The following is a 22,632-nucleotide window of genomic DNA, read 5'->3' as shown; positions in this document are numbered from 1 at the left end:
GCATTGGCATCGGCATCTATGTGTGTGACTTAACCTTTCCTCTGAGATTCAGAGCCAGGCACGTAAAGGCACCACAGCTCTGAAAGGGCTGGTCCCACAAGCACATCCATTGCACTTTCAGCACAGTCATAATTTTCTTCAAAAATGTATCAGGAGGAAAAAATTATTCTCCACTTTTGCATATTAGCACACAAGGGGTTACAGCGTGCACTCAGGAATGCTTTCTTCAGCCTGTTTGGGTTCAAACCCTCACCTCCTGTTCCTTGTTCCTCCCACTGAAGCCTGGTGACTGTGCAGGGAGAGATGAAAGATTCCCAGACTCAACAGGAGAATAAACAAAAACAAACCTCTTTTGCTTGGCCAACTCTGGAAGCAGGGCTGAGATCCCAGGGCTCTCATTCCTGCAGTTTTGGAAAGTTCCTTTCAAGCTCTTTCATTTCTTACAAGGGTGCAATCCTGCATGCCTGCCTGAGATGAAACTTCTGTCTTCCTCAAATATTCCCCTGGAGTTCCCTTTTAATAAAACTGCGGTGGCACTACCTGAAGTGGAAGAAGTTGTACTGCATACAGAAAAGGTTATATATATATTAAAAAATATGATGCCCTTTATGATGATGTTCATGGAGCTCAGGAGGGAGTAAGCAGTTCCCACCTCAGTTTGTCAGACTTTATGAACAATAGATTTGTCTGCTCGAATAGAGAGAATAATAAAAGCAAGATCAGGCCTACACTCTTTAGTCATACCAGAAGAATATTATAAAACAACCTAAACGAAAAAATATCTATAGCTCTGAGTGACACAATACTCATGCAACAGCTTTTACATTACTTTGCATCCTTAAATTTCTTACAGAGGGCACTACATTTAATATATACCCAGCACTGAGGCTGCTTTTCTAGGACAGGGTGATCCATCTCTGGTTTGTAACTACAGATTTGTAGAATGCACGTGAACAATCATTGAAATACTTCTTAATGGATTATCACATAAAGTGCATAATAAATGACTGACCACATGATGCTCACTATTAAAGAGCACAATTTAAATATATGCCAAGAAATGAACTTCAGCCAGTTCTTTAAAAACTTGCTCACACCTAATTTTAGTTGGTAAAAATAGCTGTAGTTTATTTTATCAGAGGAAAATGTATGTCATCTGCATTAGCAGGAAATAATAAACTGTAATTACTTTTTCTTGACCTACAGAAAAGTCTGATATGCAAACTACTCTGGGTTTCTGTGGCAAAATGCACCATGCAAGACATAGCTAGCCAAAGTGATAACAACTCAAAAGGGATATAATAGCATCTGCATGAGTTAACCTTTAATATCACTGAAAATGAAACAGTATGCAATATGCATAATTATGCATTATATTCATGGTAATTATGAAGCTGAGTAACTACTCGCACTGCCTCATTGAACAGACTGTTGCAGGGGAAAAAAATGTTGAATAAGCCAGCAATACTAAACATTTACATTATATAAAAGTACTGATTTTGCATACAGATTTAATAGCAGAAAAACTAAAAAGGGACCTTGATAATCTTTGATGTACATGAGAAGGCGAATAGAAATTATCCTAAACTGTACAAAGTTTTCAGAAAATAAAGGAAGAGCAGAAGAGAACAAGGGAAAAGGATTGCTGTTCAGGTTAGGGACATTCAGAATAGAAACAATATTGTAAGATGCAAAGCATCAAAAGCTTTCTCTGACAAAGTCAATATGAGTTTTTATAAAATGATTTCCATTTAATCAGCATAATCTTTATTACAATTAATAATTCCACATGGAAAGTCTGCAATAAAGACCTTTTATAGAGAGAAATTTTTTTTGAGATTTACTAGCTATTTAACTTCCATAAAATAAAACCTCCCTTTCATAGTTTAAAGCATGCAGGCTCTATCACCCACATGCACGCTTCTCTGCGTTCGCTGAAGTGCTCCTTCCTGTTTGGTTTAACGCAGTCCAACTCTTCTCACCTAAATGTGAGTAAGCCTGGCCCATAGCAGCATTTTTATTTTACCTGAAAAAATTGTATATCTCCATCTGACAGATGCTACCTGGCGTTTTACTGTTCTTCCTGATTCTGCTGTGCTTCTGTAAGATGGGAGCTCCTGGGTGTGCTCAGGGAACTGAGGCAGAGGCAGGTGTGGCGGGCACAGGGCTCCGGGCACAGGGCTGCCGGTCGGCGGGGTGTGCGGGCAGGCTCTAGCAGGGACTTCAAGTCCCAAATTTGATTCTAAGAAACCTGGGCTTTTTTTACTTGCCTAATTTTAACAGCCTTAGGGTATTTAGGTGCTCCCTACATGGGAAGTTCTAGGCAGACTGACCTCAAAACCGTAGTTTTTCTGTCCTAATCTGCTCTTATTCTATAACAATAGTGTACATAAAATTCTTTCTCTCATGTGTGTGTGTAAAAGAGGATAGGAAATAATATATGATGTATTTTTAGATCACGTGCATTTTATGCAGTATTTAAATGTGCATGATATGGCAGGATTATGTAGTTTCTGAAACATCCAATAGACATCACAAGTCCTCTTCTGAAAATATGTTTGACAAGCAGTCTGCAACCCACTGCTGCGAGGCAGAAAGTACTCTCCATAAGATGCCTCCACAGGCCCTTTTGGGGAGCTTAGTGTATGAGGGTATTTATAGGAAATGGGATGAAATGACAAACCACCTAAATTTTGGGAAGGGAAAACAGGAGGAGTTTAGTTGGATAGGGACATTTTCATCAAGACTAAATAAATCAATACAAAGTACTGATACAAATTATTATATTAAAAACAGAACGAAGAAGAAGGCTATTCATTAGAAGAAATGGCAATTCAATTTGGCAATTACTAGAAGAATTATCAGATAACTGAATGCAAAGGAAATCTCAGAGATTTGCGTGGTATTGCCCGATCAAAAGTGACTTTTGCATTTATTTGCAATAAAATGTAGTTATTGATCCTTTCCTCAGCCTGATGTATTTCTGCTTGCATCTCTGTCCTCCACTTTACTCCTCTGTGATTCTGTCATTTTGAGAGGCATTCAGGTTTCTCAGGGAGGCACCTGGGTTTGACCGGTCCCAAGCCCTGTACCTCTGCACGCTGCCCTACAGGTTCACCGTTACCCGAAGATACGGGATCTATGGAGCGAATGGAGTTTCACTGCAGGTGGTGCAGACCTGGGAACTGCACGCTGCATTTCACATGCCCGGGAAGAGCCACTCTAGGAAGGGCAAGACTTGGGCTGATACTGCTAGCTCGGACAGCGGTCTGCTGGTGGTAGGTTGTCCGTTTCTCCCTCTCAAAGACCCCCATGCATTTGGCTTCTGCCTGCAGCCACCCGAAGTCTTTGCTCACTGGGAAAGCCTGGCAACTCCATTTATTGTCATGGATGAAGGATCGACGGGATGCTTTCAGCAAGGAGATGTAAATAGCAAGGCTGGGCGAAGAACAAGGGAACGCAGAGGCACAGCGAAGGGGCCGGGGGAGGCAGCGGTGCGGGAATGTGCCAGGCGAGGGACCACCAGATGATCAGGAGAGGAGGACAGGGAGGGCAGGAGGCAGATGACAAAAGCTGTGAGCAGCACAGAACGGCATTGAGAGCTAATGTGGTGTGACAGAGGCTATGAGAGAAGTATGATGAGGCAAATGAATGTAAGGGATAACATTGACAGGAGACCATCATGTTTGAAGGCTGATCATATGATGGCAATATTGGGGCTGGGGGCAAAAGAAGGCAGGTTGGAGCCCTGCCTGCACCAGGGTTGCAGAGATGGTAAATAGCCATGATCAAATAGGCTGTACTCAGGTTTATTCCGAGTTTGAGAGCTTCAAATGTAAGTTGCATTAATAGTGATATACACAAATTAAAGTGTGGGTCTGCCTTGTAAGGTTCATTTTAACAATTTAAGTTAGAAATACCAAGGAATGCTGCTTTTACGCCTGTAAGCACTGTTTTTCTTTTACACTGCAGATAAAGGTGTCCTTAACAGCCAATCACATATAAAATAAGTATGAAAAAGTAGAGTAGAGGCCAAGAACAAAAAGAACTGCCCCTTGTACATGAGGCTGAATTTATGAAACAGGTAGAAATTTGTACCACAGGAGAGTTCCACATAGTGAGATTTAGTGCACAGAGATTAGTGTTATATGACAATTGCCTATAAAAAATTGAAGGGATGCTTAATATTGCCATTAAGACCAGATTCTATAGACATCGTGCATTATATTTACAAAGGAAAAAGACCCTCCTTGCAGTAGAGGAGTTGATTTAAAACAGCTAAGCTTTCAAATGCTGAGAACAATTTTTCAGTCAGTTGATAGACATATGAGATTTACAAGGAGGAAATGGAGTTTTCTGTTATTTTAATTTTGATTTAGAGGTGATTTAGCATATTGCAGCTTTCAAGTCCTGTGAACCATTTTTCAGTCAGCTGAGATTAAAGTCCCTAGCAAGATTAATTGTAGAGTTGGGATTAAGAGATTTTATAAATCACTCAAATTCAAAAATAAAGCTAGCAGAGTACTAGGATAATGATAGATATATCCATATTGTATCAGCTACAGCTAAATTGAATTGACACTGTAATAGACTGAACGCAGCCAAATATGAGAGTAGAAGTTATTAATAAAGATTATTCTTGATGAAAATGCAGATACCACTGCAGTGACAATTCCTGGGGGGAGAGTTCTCTCGAAGAGCATTCATTTTTCTACAAACACCTGTATGAAAGACACTCGTACGGCTTCCTGATTTGTCAAGGCTTCCTGCTCCGGAGGGACAGTATGCAGGATAATGAAATTACCGCCCTTCCTTCAGTAACTACAGTGTACATAAAGATGCAGTGTTAATTTGTCACAAAGGCTAAACTTTAGAGGATCTCAGATCAAAAAAGTTTGTGTACTTGGGGAATTCACTGATTTCTTATGTGGACTGAGGACAGAAATTAGGCTGAAATTCTTTCTCTCAGATTAGGCTGACTGAAAAATGTGATACCTCCTATTCAGATGCATATACATATAAATATACACACACCACACACCCCCCCACAGATACACACACAGCCCCATGCAAGAGACATCTATATATGCGTAGCTATATATCCCATTCAACACCCTGAAGAAGGAGACAGAGCAAGAGGGAAAGGTTTCCTTTGTTAAAGCCAAGGGGTGAACTGTCTGCATCCATTGAGGATGAAAAGAAGATAGCAGGAAAAAGAAATCTCAGAGGTATTTCTAAAAAAGGTTGGGGCACTGGAGAAACATAAGGTTATTTCCTTGGCAGGCCATCTCAGTATTTTTATTCCTTTTTTTAAGTGGCTTCTCTGAACAGGGCACAGCTTTCTCTATTCTTCAGCCCGCTGCACTACAAGGGAGATGCTGTATTTTGGGGCCGAAGTGAAATCTCACCTTGTGACCAAGATGGAAGCCTCATTCAGTATCTGGCCTTTAGCAGAAGGTGAGATCACGTCCACATCTACACCTCGCTTTGTCTGTTCCATACCTTCCTCCTGCCTGATATCTCATAAAACCAATGTGATACTTAGGATGCAGCTGAGAAGAGAACGGTGACTCTGCAGGCTGCCCGCTTTCTTGCTGACTCAGCCAGCTGGGTGCTCAGCTCATTCCCACAGTGCTACAGAAGCTTCCTCACAGTGGAGGCGAGGAAATATTTTTAATTGATTAGAGCCTCCCAGAAAGCCAAAGCTAATTTGTCAGTTCTCAGATGAGCTGTTCTAAAAATCATGTTCTCTGATTGTAGAGATAAATTGGAGTTAGGCTGGGATGGCCCTTCATCATTCCTGTTCAGGCTATATCAGTCACACATAGACAAACTTTTCTGGGGAAGAACAACTCTCTCTGCATGAGTGTGCTGCAGTTGTGAGTGAAGCCAAATGCCATTGATTTAAAAGGAAAGCAGAACTGAAAGGGTCAGTGACCTCTGGCTCAGAAAATCTGAAGGCCAGTTTCAAGGCATGAGACAAAGTTGGAAGACCAAAATAGACTGACTTCAAAGGAAAAAAACCTAATATCGCCAGGGCAAATTATACTCTGACTTACCACATGGTATATTCTATTTTGGTGAAGAATAACTTAATTTGATATTATGCTTATGGCTTAACTGACAGGTAAGAATAGACAAAAAGAAAACAATGGACCTGTAGGGGAAAGACTGGTTGGTGCAGACTGGAAGGGAAACCTGATGGCAGTGATGCTCGGCTATACAAAGCTAGGAACATGAACTGGACCACACAGTATAATTAGAGGATGTAAAGAATAAAGATAAAGCTTAAAAATATTCAGAGGATGTGATGTTGAAAGCTACAAAGATGCAAAAAATGAAGAATGAAAGTTTTGGAAACTTTGTTTAAACAAAACCTGAATGAATGATTCAGTTTCTTTCACATGAGAAAAAAAAGGTAGGAAAGCAGGTTAACTATCTAGAAGAACAAATCAAATTACTGTATAGATCTGTTAAAAAAAACCCCCAAAATATAGGTCAAACATCTTTTATTCATGTGCAAGTGTGCTCTCAGATGTTTAATTTTACTTTAATTACTGTCTTCCAATATGCAGCAGGGTACCCAATGATCAGAATAGACATCAACAGTGTTTGTAGAAGGAATCTGGATCCTTTAGAAAATACTGAGAGCTTTGTATAATACACACCAAGCAATGGTTACACCACAAATGTATCTTAATTATAATAATAAAAGACATTTATCCAGAATCCACTTTCAATATATTTTTCTCATTTTAAAAATTATTTTACCCTTCCCAACATCCACGTGCAACATACACATGCATGATAACAGAGTGCACAACATCTCTGAATAGATAGGAAAAGGGATTTTGGAAATATTTCTGCAGATTTTAATACATTTCGGATTAGGCCCTTTAACAGTAATTGTGTTATGTGACATGGGCATTTGCCTTTGGAACCTCAGGCTGGGTCAAGTAATTGCATCTGGGACACAGCTTCTGTTTCTTCCCAGGTCTTTTGTGGTCACATTTTTCGAAGATCAATTTTGACAGTACCTGTTTAAATGCTTCCTTACTTCATAGTAGAAGAGGAATGAAAATGGCCCACTGAAATCTCAGGAGGAACGTATGAATTCAGTCATAGCAAGAAATGTGAATTAGACCCTTTCTGCTTTGTACTTACAGGGAGGTAATCTTGCCAACACTCAGGAATACATTTTATGTCTTTCTCAGTACATTCTACAGCCTTGTACTTTATCTCTAGATTTTTTTAAGAAGATAAGAGCCATAAGGAGTGGCGCTGTACTTAGAAAAAAAAAAATCTAAGATATCTATCCCCATAACCCTAGGACCCATGATTTTGAGAACAGCACCGAATATCACAAAGCTTGTGGTGAAGTAGAAGAAATGTCAACACCCAGTGACACAGATAGCACCGCACGGTGAGGCCATGTGTTACATTCCACGTACTCACTACCTTTCTTCTGCTAGAAATAAGTTTGTGGAGAACATGTTTAACCACCATTTCCCAGCAATACTGACTGGCAGCAGCTACCTTATGACAAGCAGCCATCTTCCCACGCTGCTTTATTCAAGGGATTTCCCAAACTATTCTACCTATGAATCAGTTTCAGAGGGTGTGGAAAATGGGTGTAATGAAATAGCAACAGTTTAAGAGATCCCACACCAGGACTGAAAATAGGGGTCACTTACAGCAGTGGCTGAAGTGAATAGAGTAAGAGTCTATGTGTACAAAATATGCTTAGCGGCATAGTCAGTTATATCTGACATTAGTCCCCTGTGCACATGTACTCATTACTTTCTTAGAGATAACAATGCCCCTCATCATAAATACTGGCCTTTTAGGAATACAATATGGTATCATCAACTCTCTCATCCTTTATGAAGCACTATATTTTCATATGATTTATATGCACACGTTCCTTACAGTGACAATAGGCATCAAGATAAAGGCAGGACAAAAATCTACTACAAAACAGGACAAGAACCACCTCTTTGCTTGGTATTTCATTAATAAGCAATGCACAGCTGCATTACTCCCGTCTCAAAATAATACAGTCGCCAAACACAACTGAGTGTGAATAGAAAAAGTCTTTACCTCGTGGTGAAACAGCAAACCGGACCTTCACCTTCTATTCTGAAAGGATGCCTATTGCATATATTGCCTCAAGGCTCAACAGATTCAACAGAGAGAATGATGAAAGATACCCCTCCAACTTGTCTTTCAGATCTAGTTCTTTATATATTAGGTTTGGATCTCTGAGAAAACTCCAAGCTCTATTTTATACTCAATAAATCCATTTAGTGGATATGCCAATAACCCCTAAATAATATAATTTTAACTTGCTGGGGGACTGAATGTAACCCTTGCATTACAGCTACTACAAACAGGCTAAGCCCAGCAAAGAAGCAAACAAAAGGGGCCTGTTAAGATGGACCACGAATAGCAAGAAATCTGGACTGGCCTGGGCTGGGAGGGAGGCAGAAAGAACATGCATTGCCCCAGCTCAGTGTGCCCAGACCTTTAACTAACTGGAGAAGTCATAAAGTTTCAAACCCTTTCTTCACAGTGTAATCACAGTTATCTAAATCAGAAAATTCAGAAATCAGTTCAGTCAGCAAGGTGTACAACCCCTGTAAGACCTGTCAGTGACCTCAAAGCTTCCCTAAACTGGACCACTAAAAGTGGGAAGTAAAGTTAGACCACCTCTAATACTGCTATACTGACCCACCTTTAGGTCACTGGCTGGGAAAGTCCAATTTACAGAATGACAAGTACTTTGAATTCATACCTCATTCTTTTTTAAAGCCTTTCCTGATAATCACAGAATGGTAGGGTTTGGAAGGGACCTCTGGAGATCATCTTGCTTGAGCAGGCACACCCAGAGCAGCGTCCAGGCAGGATTTGAATGTCTCCAGGGAAGGAGACTCCACAGCTTCTCTGGGCAGCCTGTGCCACTGCTCTGGCACCCTCACAGGAAAGAAGTTTTTTCTCATATTGAGGTGGAACTTCCTGTGTTCCAGCTTGTGCCCGTTGCCCCTTGTCCTGTCGTTGGGCACTATTGAAAAGAGCCTAGTCCCTTGTCCATAACAGCAACGTTAGCTACTATAGACATTACTACTGTGGCATGAAAAATCCATTTATAAACACTTCTCTTTCAATACCCTTCTGTTATAGACCAAGGTGGCATACCAAGCCATTTTTGACACAGATGTGTCAAAAAGAAGGTAAATATTTTTGCTCTCACAGCTCCTCCCAGGGAGCTGTTCCACACCCTCACTCTCCACACTGGCAAGGTGAGCAATTCACCTCTTTTCACTTTGTTTGATAAGAGACAGGCCCATCAATTTATTTGATTCTATTAAGAGCCTTGCAGGGTAAATTTTCCCAGTTTCTCTTCCTATTAGTGAACATGTGTATTAAGAATTGCGCTTGGTTTCCAGGTAAGGTCTTAAAAGTGTCTTGTATATGACATTGGTAATCCCTTACCTCTACACGAAATGCCAGAAGATGCATTTTAGGAGTGTTATTTGCCTTTTTTATAGATGCATTAGACAGATGTTTTGTAATAATCCTGTGATCACCAAATAAAGCCCCATTTTGCCACCCTCTCTCAGCAATTATTACTACTGGTTATCGATGACACTCTGCACTACTGCATTTCATCCTGTTTCTGTTTTTCCAGTCTTCATAATCACTAGATTTTTTTTCTGTTTGACTTTCTGAGCCTACTTGATCATGGTAATGATCTTTCACCTTCATGTTATTGGTACTGTTCTACGTTTGTGGTTAATGTCATTATTGACAGCATTAGAAAATTAATCCATAAGGAAATCTGTAAATCTCTGTCTTTCACTCCAGTTTCTTGCCTTTGCTGCCATATTTCCACATTCTTCCAGAAAACTGATGAAACTTAATGAACAATAGTGTAATTTGCATCTGCAGAAGTAATTTATATGGGGTAGTGCAAAATTTTTGTCAGGCTGCCACAGACCCCTGGTTACTGATATGGTCAGCAGGAAAGATTAAGTATCTTCAGCTGCTTATAAAGGGTGCAACTCAAATATAAACGCTTTCATATTAGAAACAAATCCAAATCAAACAAATAACTGCTGGAAATTATGCAACCATTTGCTAAATGAATCCATATCCATCCAGCTATACTTGCAACATGCAGGCAAACTTTAGGCAGTCATTTAAATTCTTTCCATCAAAATATTTGGTTTAAATATGCATTATTGCCTTGAAAGTTTTATGTTTCATCCTACAATGATACACCAACATACACATTAAAAAATATCACAAGGAGAGGACTCCTATCAGACTTTTAATATCCTCCTACTAACCTTAGGTGGTTTAAAAGGATAGTCCGGTGAAAAGGTAATGTCAAGGAAGAAAACTCCACCTTCATATACAGACCCTGGAGGCCCCAGTATAGTTGACCTCCATTCATAAATGTTGTCTCCTTTGGGTCCAGCACTAAAATAGAAAACAAAAATATAACATAATGACCACATACAATCAAGAATATACCGCATCAGTTATACTCTACTAGGAGTACTGCTGGTTTTGCAATAACACTACAAGTTAAAATTGTGTATCACGTCCATTAAGTTAGTCCCGAATAAAACATGTAACTGGTGTCCTAAGCTCTGTCAGTGAAGTGATATATTCAGCCAGGAAGAAGTATTAAAATCACATTATAAATTATTCAAATAAGCACAGAAAAATTCCTGACTGTCTTATTTCAAATATTTTAGACTTTGCTGAGATGTCTTGTCACTGCCTTGCCTCACAAGCCATCCTATTTTCACCTACCTCCTCATCCACCTACCTCATCAGTCAGTAGCAGTGTAATTACACACATTATTATACAGCACAGACTGTACTAAAGACCGAGCACAAACGACCTTGCAGCTGCACTTTCTAAGTTACTAACCCAAGGTGCCCAGTCACTACTGCCGAAGGCTGCTTTACTCTGCAATTGTTTCCCTGTCTTAAAAATACTGCAAACAGGAAGCGGGTTAAACTGTTGGATTCTGTTAATTCAAAGTCCTCATTTAAAAACACAGTACCGAAACAATATTTAAAATGTGAAAAACATAATCCTGCATGTGAAACAAGAAAAATGTCTCACCCACACAGTCAGTTCCTGAAAAAACAAAATTAAAAACTTATAAAAGTTCTTGGGCATGACTCTTCCAAAAGCCAACACAGGCCCCTTTCATACAACACAATGCTTGTCTGTAGAAATACATATTATACTCAGGGTGGCATCTTAAAGAATACGAAGACTTCTTTTCGTTTCACAGCCTGCTGATACCAGCCACTGATACAGGACCCGAATTTTAATTAGGATCAATTGGGATGGCAACTTCGAGATATCTGATTAATATTTTTCAGAGGAAGGCAGTGCTGGTAGATTTTCCAAATAAGTGACATGGTACTGTCTTAAGGCATTTCTCGTGAAACAATTCTTGTTACGTTTGCAATAAAGATTTCCACAGCATGCAGGGGTTTGTGAAATAACGCTGTGTGTAGAACAGATGAAAGCTCTTGGCTATGCTCCATGCCTCACAATGTACCCAAGGCATACAATTATTATACGACATCATGTCATGTTCACTGCTCAGCTATTCATTTTGTTCACTGAAAGTTAATAAAACCCTCTTTCACCTGAAATTCCTTGGGCTCCCTTCATTAAAACTTCTGACTGCATGATTCCCTGCATACAACTGCGTGACTTAGTACTGCACGGTGTACTTCATTAGTCATGGTACCTACATCAATTTTCTATAATAGCTGTTAATGCTTCTTGGCTTTCTAAACTGTGTGCTTTCTTAACAAAAATGGGTTACAGAGAATGTAACGTTATGAAACATTCATTTTCTATCAGCCATAGTAACAAAACTGGCAATTGTTTTAAAGATAAAATCTGGCTTTTTATGTGTCACAATAGCAGAAGTGTTGCCATCCATATTTCACAGTGTCTATAATACATCAGGTTGCTAGCTGCCAAACAAATTTAATTTACCCAGTTCTCAGTTTGCATTAACCTTTGAATAATAAAGCACATCTGAGACTGCTGTAAGAAACAAACCAGAGAATGAATAATTAAAAACACCTCCACTGCCTTTAGAAAGACCAATCCCGAGTCAACAGGGAAGGTTTAATTGTGACTGAACTAGGCATTAAGGGGCTAATTGAACTCTTTATAAGCCCAAACGAATGTGGTCCTACATCAGTGCTACGGAATACAAGGTTCACAGAAAGTAAAACCCTTAAAAAAAAATAATCAGGCAATTAGTTCAAATAGAAAAGGCAAGAAGCAGGGGCAGTCTAAATCCTACACGAAAAAAAAGCCCATAATATGTGATGGAAATCCTGTCCCATTTTAAGCAGAAAAACGTTCTAATACTTGGAGAAGCAATGACTCAGTTGATGCCAGCAGGTTAAAATGGAAGTGATATAAATGTCGAACCCAGATAAATGGTTGGAAAGAGCACGTAACAGAAGCAAGCCTTGTCTTTTTAAGGCCTATTTAGCCAGGAGGGGATGGTTGGGCCCTTTCTGCGTTTGAGCAAGGCTCACTTTTTTGATCAGAACTCTCTCTGATAGTGGCATTTTCATAATGTATATTATTTTTATTTGTTTTGTCTATTTATTTAATCGCATTAACATTTGAAATGAGCAGTCATCAATTAGAATAGTTGGAAAATGCTCCATCTGCCAGTTGAACTGTTTCGGCACGTCCAGCTACAAGCCTAGCCTGATCACATTCTGAGGACGTTGATTAACATTAATTGAAGGTTTTCTTTGCAAATGAGAGATGAAGCTTTATTAAGTATTATTATTAATTTGAAGAATAGATTGAATTGTATGGAGTGTGGGAAGACTGCTGTTATCGATGTTGCCTGTTAGAGTGCTTGCTGGCAGCGAGGCTGTTCAGCCGATGTAAAATACCGATCCATGTGCACAGGCAACAGCTGGTATTAAGGGCAACAGCATGCACAAGCATAACGTTTTTTCACTTGCACATTAATAATACAAAAAGTTTGACAGGTGTATTATCTTTGTTTTCCTTCTTTCCTAATTGTTAAGCCTTTTATTTATCCGTGTTATTGGCAACCAGAACGACGACTCATCAGGCTTCACCAGAGAAAATTCCCATATGTGCAAGACCTCAGCCAGAGCCTTATTCTATATGGTTTATAATGCAAGAGGATTTAATTGCCCTTCTCTCTACATGGATATCTGCCCAGCACACTGAAGCCCAAATGTTTTACATTCAATGTGATTTATATTCCAGCTCTATTAATGTTACTGGCAACCAAACCACAGATCTCAAAGAAAGCAAACCAAACATCTCAGTGCCTGAAGTTCTGTTATCTTTGGAAGGACAGATTCAGATGTGCACCCGCTCGGCAAAGGGCAGACTAAATCTGTCTTGAACTCAAGTGACCCTGGGCCAGAGCATATGCATGCTGCCTGCTACTAACCGGCTGCTAAATCAGTCAGCTTTGGGGGAGAAATAACAGTGGCTGTGGCAGCTCCAGGTGGAAGTGGCTGAACTATAAGGATAAGGTGCTCAGAAGGACAGGTTTGCTGTCAGACCAGCAGCGCAGCCTCCCACTTTGAGCCCTGGTGCTGAAACTCTAGCGAACCTGCAGGATGAGGCAATCGAGGAGCCCAGCGAGAGGCACACAGTGTGACTCTGGAGCTGGCTCTCCAAACGTTTTCAGCATTTTCTCCCAGGTGGAATTTGTAACATAGGACCGAGGAGGTGCAGCTGAGCATAAACGCCCTGGAGACCTGATGTTATCAATGCCTTGTCAAGAGGTAGCTCTCTGCTGTCATTATTCCCTTACAGCTGATGAGACACTGCACAGAATATTGCCTGGTTTACCCACCAGGGAGGCTTTGCTCACTGGAAGAGCTGGGGTGGGTGGACATGGAGCCAGCCTTCTTCCTTTTTCAGAATGACATCAATATGGATGTACGAAATTCAGGGCAAAGAAGTCAAAGCATGTAAAATGGTCTCGTTTGTATTTCACTCTCCTTTGCCTCTCCTTACATATTTTAGTTCTGCCACTGCTTCCCACTTACATACTTGCAGGTGAAATGTACGCGCATCAGTTACAGTTAGTAGCAAAATAATTTAAATGCTACTATAACTGAATTAATTTTGCTTTAAATATGCTTAACGCACTGACTACTTTCTATTCCCTCAACATGTTTTAGGCAGGCAGTCACTTGAATGTAGTGCTGCTAAAAACTGCTTGTCCGCTACAATCCATTATAAACACCAAGCTTTCCCTGCATTTAGAATATCCTGAAATATTAAATATAAAATTATGTATTAGGAGAATTGTATGAAAACAACAGCATCTACGAGACATACCAGATGAAAACCTATCTGGAGAAGTTATGAAAATACGGTTGATTTTTAGGTACTGTGATTTGTGTACAAATTTACTAATCTTCCAGAGAGTAACTCAAAAAAGTAAAAATACAGACATTCAAAGCAATAACAGTATCCCACATGTTTATCAAGCAGTCATATGGAATAAATGAGTCAAAAAATATTATTATTTTCTAATCTAACGTATGTTTCTTGATGAGGGAACCCGTGCTTCCCCAGCATCTATAACTGGAGGTAGCATAACCTTATACTGTAGAAACTGAGGATGAATTCAACGTTTTCCCTTCTATTCTTGGTCTCTGGATCTTGCTGGTATCCACTTATAAAGTGTAACTGTACTCTTTAACACAAGGGAAAGGCAGGCCTGTAGCACAACACAAAGAAGTAAGAAAAGGAATTGTAACTTAAATTGCCTTCTAGTTCCTACGTGCTAATGGTGTGTGTGGGGAAGCGATCAGGCCAAATAAAACAGGAAAGCGAGATGGCTGGGAGGCCTTCCCATTCCTCAGGACTCAGAAAGAAATGGAAAGACTCTTCTGCACTAGGTGAGTTTAAGTCAATTTTTATCCTCATCCTTCGTAACAGGGTAGAAAAAAGCAGGACCAGGATATTATACTTATTTTGTCCATGAACACACTTTCCACGGCATTGTCTATGCCAATGAATTCTTATTACTGCCTTATCTAATCTGAATTGCCTTAGCACACAGAAACGCACATCAGAGCTAGGGTTCCCCTGCACTAGGTGCAGTCCATGGAAGATGCAGACCCTCTCAACCAACTTTGCTAACATATGACAGCAGAAAGAAGCGGGATACTCTCAGGTCTCTTCCTCTTCCTTTTCTTTTATTACATGGAGCCTTGACTTTACTGTTTAAGAGATCTCCCTCAGAGGAGAGGAGCTCACCACAGAATTACCTCCATTTATAAGGCATACAACACTTTTTCTTGCACACCCGTTTCTTGCACATCTAAGAGCTATGCTGGAGCAGACCCTGCCTCTAGCTGCCCTCCATGAATGCTTCTGGGAAGCCAGTTGCCCAGAGGTCAGAGTCGATACAAAAGTATAGGAAGATTGGCAAAATAATTTAAGAGCACAGCTGGTGAGGGAAGAGGATGGATGTGACACGACAGAAAGTTGCAGATTCAGCTTTCAGTGAGATACGTCTCTTGAGAAGTTCATATGAAGCCTCATTAAAATATGCCCAGTACATACCTCTGCTCTCTGTTTTGAACATGGTGCCAATACTGAAACTGTACCACAGCTTGGGGCTGTCCCCGTGCCTGGAGACAGCCACAAGGCCAGCAGAGGGGCTGTGCTGGCAAAGTGGTTGCTGGATAATCTCAATCTGGGAAGGAGTAAATCAACAGGAGCTATGCTGATGCTAACATCACCAGGTGACTCAGACACACCTGTGCACCCAGCCCAGCCCCGTTCAACAAAATGTAGTGTAGTGCCATTGAGGAGCCATGGCATCACAGCCTGTGAGCAACTGTAGTTCTCAGCTCTGCTTTCCCACTGCTGTGTGTCTTTGGCTTTGGAATGGATACAGGCAGTGCCAGCAATGTCAGTTATCTGTTGAATTTCTTATGCTCTTCTCCCAGTTCTCTCTCTTCTCCATTCTGGAAGCCCACCTGATCCACCACCTCTCGAGCCTTTACCCTTTCTCTTCTCTTGTTACCGACAGTTCTTCTTCGTAGAACCTGTATTTTCTATTTTGTGCTTGAGGGCGGTGTCTCTCCCACCCCCTCTCTGTATGGTGGCAATTCATTGCTCCTTCATCATGGTGGATCCTTCCTCCCTTCAGGTACATGCAGATCCCCCACCCCTAACATCCCCTTTCCTTTTTTTCTCATCAACAGCCATCAGCACATCTTACTATTTTTTGTCTTTCTCTAGAAAGGAGGACGGGGTGGAAAATGGTGCAGGGGTATTTCATTACAGTACAGCAGTTACTAATTTTGTTTCTTTCCCTCCCTGTTGCCCTTCCTCTGAGATGTAGAAAATGAAGAGCAAGCAGAGTGGGTGCAGCAGCAACAGTGGCGTAGGGAAGGGAGTCACAGCTGCCTACCCAGATGCTACAGTGATATCAGTAGGTACTTTTATAAATGTATGTAATAAACAGTTGCCACAGCAGCCAAAGGAATACATTTCTACAAAACAAAAACAGAGAGATAGCAGTGAGCACTGAGACTGCCTGTGGCAATGGGCACAGCTTTATAGTTAATAACACCTCTGCTATGAATAAAATTAGCAGGGTAGTCTCCAAGCAGTAAAATTAAAGAACAATTAAAAAAATAAACCCCTTCAGAATTAGAGATAAGTGCTTAGTTTGGCTATAATATTGATGACTTAAAGTCTCCTCAAGAAGCAAACCCTCCCCAAATTTGTACCGTTGGAATGCATAACCTCTTCTTAATTTCTTTTTAGGTGGAAATCTGCTGAAAACTCCTGAAGTCTTCTTTCCCTTTTTTTTTTAATTTAAAATTTATCCTCATCTCAATTCCTTCATCTAGATGGTGCAGAGTGCCATTATCAAAATACCGGAAGATGCTCATGGTCCTTACTAGCTATTATCTAAACCAAAGCTAGAAATTTTTCAGCATTAAATTTGAGGCCCGAGGATCTGATTTACTCTAAAAAATTAACGATATCTACATTTTTAAAGAGTTGTTCATTTTATTTTAAGTAGACACTATATGTAGTGAAAAAGATTAGCTTTCCATGATCTAAGACTCAAATTTGTGTCTATGCTAGATCCAGTATTTTTGGTTACCCTGCAATATTACTAGGAATTTATGTCCTATGTATGTTGGAATATCAACATAATTAGATGAGGTAAGCATGCTTTTTGGGTATCTTTCATTAGACTTAATTATTCATAATGGAAACCAGGAGTGAAGAAACTGGGCTACTTGTCACTCAGAAAGGCTTTGGCAGAAAGAGAAACTTCGGACAAATCCCTTACACCACTTAATTTCCATTACAGCGAGAGAATTCAGCTGAAAAATTTGGATCAGACTTTCTTCCAGTTCTTCCAGTTTTCTGACTGAGACCATCTTTCCACAAGAAACTTTAAAAAAAAGAAAAGTACTTTCAGGCAAGCAGTAAGGGAAGGAGGATATTAAGACGTTTTTCTAACTCATGCTACAATTCATTCAAAGTGGTTATATCCTTCTTTTATCAAGTGCTTTTTATTGAAGCCAGTTGCCATTTTCATCTACACTTTGGAACGAATATGTCTGTGGTACACGCAATTGGAAGAATATCTAGGAAAACCGATCCCAATGAGCTGCCAAAGGAGCAGTAATGTATTACAGGGTAACACTGGATATTGCTTCTTATGCTTATTGAGAGCACTTGAATTCAGTACAGTACAGCATTTTTTCATTGTCATTATTCTCCAGTTTTACCAAGGTGTTTCTAGAGGTCCATTTATCACCCAAAGCGATATGCAGTTTAACTTTGGGGCTTCCTGCCACGTTCTTGCAACAAACCCGCAGCACACCAGGTCAGTGTGCCGAAAGCCTGCATGGGGCAAATTCTTTTTTTTTTCTTGTGATTAACTTTCTCTGCCCTCTGGAGCCATTAAAAATTATTGTCTGAAGCCGCTGAAGCTGTGTTGTGTTTAAAATTAGTAAGTTTTGGCCACAGTAAACATAACAAATAGATTAAGACCAAAGCGAATATCACTTAGTTGATTTTATTATTCACTTCTAAATAATACCACTAAAACTTACGAGAATTATCCTAGCACTTTAGCATACTAGTATTATTCAAAGAGTATTTTGATGCTTTTATTCTCTAAAGTCCTGTCTTCAGAGCGCTCCAGAGATAGAAACTGTCATGAAGAGAACTGCTTCTTAATGCACAAAACAGTTATTTATATTATAGTATCTACAGCAATTTATTCATTGCAAACACCATTACACAGTGTATGATCACAGCATGCTGAGTATTCACAATGAGATTTTAAAAATGGCAATTTTGTTAAGTATCCTCCACTTTGTTCAGCTGAACAAAATTACATAAAACCCTTCACAGAAGGCTTTCCTTGTTCAGCGCTGGAAACAATCATTTGCCTCCTGTTACAGACCTATGGGCTCGATTGCCTTTTGCCACATCTTTTGTTTCTTTTTCTTACCATTAACTGTAGTTGCAACTCTTTTATTCCATTAGAAGTGGACTGTGTAGTTTAAAGAAGATAAAATATTTATCATCCTGATTTGCATCTGTGGTAAATTATATCAAGCAGGATTTGTAGCCATACTTTAGCAAAAGAGTTAAAACACAAGTAACTAGGAATGAAAAACACTACAAGTATATGAATAGACATTTCTGGGACCTTCTGATATGACCTCCAACCTTACAATTCGCCAAGTGTTATTATTTCCATGTTACTCCCAATTTGCTTTTCCTTGAGGTTTTTTCTTTCCCAGGATTACCATTTATTTTTCAAAATGTAACTGCTTTTTAATTTCACAACATTTCCTCTTACTCACAACAGCTGTAATTTACCATTCTATCTTTTCTAAGTTAAACAGAAAACATGACACACAACAGTGGGTGGCACCATCAGGCACTATATTTTTAAATTCTAAATCTAATCTAAAAGGATGAGGTGACTGAGTGCAGACAGATAGCACAGAGACCCCCATAGCAGCTGGAAGATTTAAGAGGTGTAGTAGGGAAGAAAGCATTCCTTAAAACACCATTGACTTTTTAGTTTCTGTGGAAACCTTAGAGGCAACACAAGACAGACATGTAGACAGGGCTAAAACAGACCAGCTTAAACAGACTAGGAAGACTTGCCATAAATGAGTGCAAATATACTAAAAGCTTTGGATTTGAAATCCAATTCATACGTTGATTTGATCACTTATTAAAAAATTATTCCAAACTCCTACTCTTCATCCGAAATGATGAAAAATTAAAACTAAAAAAATCATGCGCAATGTATTAGCAGTGAACGATCAGCAGAACTTCAGCTTACATCATCCTCAGTTTCTGACGATAGACTGATGATAAGAAATTTTTTTAAGTCTTACCCAAAAAAGACGTCTACAGAATCTTATTTTAAGAAATATTGGTGTAAAGATATTCTGCAGTAGTCAGCCATTTCAGCAATTGAGAATGATTTTTACAGGATTATTTCTAACATATGCACACACAGATATTCTGATTATTATGACTACTACAAGCATGGCAGTATGTTTTTCAATGACTGTATATTCTCTGTTCTTCAGAAAGCTGGTTCTGTAAAACCAGTAGTCACTGTATCTTTCCCCTACTTGGAAATAATTTATCCAACTGCCTATGAAGAGGTTTGATTTGCTCAAGACTGTCATCTTCAATAATCCCATCTACAGGCAGTTGTCTAAATAGGAACCTGAAAATTCTGAAACCTTATGCAGCAAGAATAACTTTGTAGATTTTTTCTGAAGTGGCTCAATTCTGAGATTTCCTTTTGTGATGTTTTAGAGACTTCAGTTTCTTTATATAAGCTGCTTGAAAAACTGTCCCAAAACGTTAACGACGGAAAGCAATGAGACAAAGAATTAAAGAAATTAGTATTTATAGAGAGAGGGAGATCTCAACCATACAATACAGCTGTGTAACCAACAAGCCTGGTCCTCTGTCCATCCTGTAAACAGACGAACAGGCTTGAATACAGACTCCCCTCGTTTCAGTGAGAGATTCACACATGCTTACACATGAAATGCTTGCTTACACAAGGAAACAACTCTGTATTATGGCACAGATTAACTAACATGATGTTAAACACATTATAAAACAAGTCATTTCCTCCTGACTAAACAAGCCTATAAAGCCAACAGGCACAGAAAAAGGAAATTTGATTCTGAAATCCATATACTTCAAAAGCAGATTCCTTTTATTTAGTCAATTTAGTTAAGAGGCTGTCTTATTTCTCCAGATCTCTGGTAAACAGAAGAAAACACACTTGGAAATTGCTGGCAAATGGACATGTTTTCACAGCATTTGTTCTTCATTTGAAATTATTCTCTTACTTCAAATATGGAGACCAGTTGTAGGTCCAAGGTGAAAGAAACCTTAAAATGTCTCAATTTTTGATTGAGACTGATTGCCCCTATTGCAGGCCACCTTCTGACTTACCAGAAAAAAACCCACCATTTATAGGCAATTTTCTTTGCAGTGTCTGTGAGGACTGAGCAATTTACACCACTTGACTGACTAGTGGAAATAAATGGGGATCTGGAGGATTCTTGGGGAGTGTTTACATGAGACTGGGACCCGGTAATGTGGCTTCTTCCACTTCAGTAGAATATTGTTCAGACTTTCTAACGTACTCCTCCTCTGGGGAGGGAAACTTGTCTGGATCCGTGACAGGGTAAACAGAAAATAAAATACACAGAAATTTCTCATTTTCCTATCAGGATAATTTTTTTCCTAGGATCTTTTGGGAGAGTCTTGGGGGCTGAGGTTAGGAAGGGGCTTACGTAGGACCGAGCTTTCTGTTCTGAGGTTGCTGGAAATCCTCTCAAAGTCAGACCTAGAGTTACCAAGTGAACTTGCTAAAACAGTTCCAGAAACTGGCTATGCCACAGACTTCACTAGAAGAACATTCCAGTCTGTTTTCCTGTAAAGGTGAGCTTATTTGGGAAAACTGAGGCTACATTCTTTTCAGTACACAGACCTCCACTGTGCTCCCAGGATCAGGACTTCTGATCGAGAAATCCTGCCCTATAAATGTCTTAGTTTCATCCCTGGCTTTATTCAGAAGCATTAGGATGGAAAGATGGATAGTGGTCCTGGGAAGCATGATGGCAAAATCAGTTCAAGAAAAGGACGCTCGGTTGTAATTTGAAAGCCATAATGAAAGCGTATGGCTGGAAGGAGAAGTCCTCAGCCTGCGTTCTCAGGATGGGAAGGCAAACAACCGGTGTGCAGTTACCTGCTTGTGAAAACAGTCTTTGCCTTGGAGATGGAGTTGGGGAACTCAGATCTCCACAAAACCCCTCTCAAGGTTTCAAGCAACAATTCCACTGCTGTAGGCCTGACTCATGATCTACTCTAGAAGTGATGCCTTGTCTAAGGAAGAATCAATATTTCTAATTAGTAAGGGAGAACCAGCATTCTAATCTGTAAGTCGTAATCAACAACTCTGCCACAGAAGAATTAAACTTCACATATAGAAGACCTGTTTTTTTTATAACCACAGCATATGTTCCCTACATCAAGATATAATACCAACAACAGTTGAAATTGCCATTACAATTTCCTTGGCAAAAAACAACTTGGAATCCTTACTCACACAGATGTTTTTTGCATGATAAAAATTACATTTGTGTTATTTTCTTTCCCGTTTTCAGTTCCAGCTCATCTCCCTGGTTCAGCTGCTGGTGATACTTTCTCTCATCATTGTTTATTCACTCATAATATGACTGGTTGTGTGAATTAAGTGACAAATGACCAGTCTGTGAGTCAGAGCTACCACCACGAGAACCACAGAACACTACACTAGTCATGCTGAAATTCACAACACGAAAATAACATGTGGCTTGCCCTATGAACACTAGAGTTATATTACTTATCTTTATCATGTGTTACTGCTTATCTTTATTATCCTAATCATGCTTGTTTAAGTCTTGTGTATTCAAAGCCAACAGCTGGAGCAAATGCCTATGAGCTACAGAAATGTTCATCTGTGGTCTCTGGTTCAGTGCTAGCCTAGATGGCTTCTGTCCAAATTGTTAGTACTTGGAGGCTCTTTGGTGGTCTGCATCTAATGAATAGGTTTTTTACAAATCCACTTCTTAGCGGACAAACGTCCCAAGTCATAACAATATCACTGCTGATTGCAGCCTTGTTGGCAACTCTGACTGGACGGAGTAGGAAATACTCTTTGGCTGCATGTGCAGGCTCTTGGTTGAGGCCCTGAGAATGCTGTGGGAACACATGCCAGACAGCTGCATTTCTTTACTGGTTATTCACAGGTTAATTAGGAATGTGTCTGTACTAATAGCTGTAACGATCAGTTAGGTACTCTTCACAAACACCATATTTGGTGTAACAGTTTTAACAGAAAAATGTCCTGCTTTTTTCCTAGTGTAGAGGGAAGGCATGGTGGAGATACTTCCAGTCATATTACTATTTAAATAACTTGGATATGATCAAAATCAGCAATGGCTCACCTGTACTGCTTGTGATAATTTAGCAGAAATCTA

General features: G+C 39.7%; 1 protein-coding gene across 3 annotated transcripts in view; it reads right to left on the bottom strand.

Annotated features, from left to right (window-relative positions):
• Positions 1–22,632, bottom strand: part of LOC142052717 (ubiquitin-conjugating enzyme E2 E2) — a 224,205-nt gene that overhangs the window by 28,681 nt on the left and 172,892 nt on the right. For all 3 annotated transcript variants that reach the window (XM_075083230.1, XM_075083231.1, XM_075083232.1), the window contains exon 4: positions 10,350–10,482. In XM_075083230.1, the coding sequence (XP_074939331.1) occupies positions 10,350–10,482 (133 nt within the window). The remainder of the gene's footprint in view (positions 1–10,349; positions 10,483–22,632) is intronic.

The sequence above is a fragment of the Phalacrocorax aristotelis genome, chromosome 2 (genome assembly GCF_949628215.1).
Source record: "Phalacrocorax aristotelis chromosome 2, bGulAri2.1, whole genome shotgun sequence".
In the NCBI taxonomy this organism is placed as follows: Eukaryota; Metazoa; Chordata; class Aves; order Suliformes; family Phalacrocoracidae; genus Phalacrocorax; species Phalacrocorax aristotelis.
The sequence above is the reverse complement of the archived record's forward strand: the minus strand, read 5'-3'. Positions and strand labels throughout refer to the sequence as shown.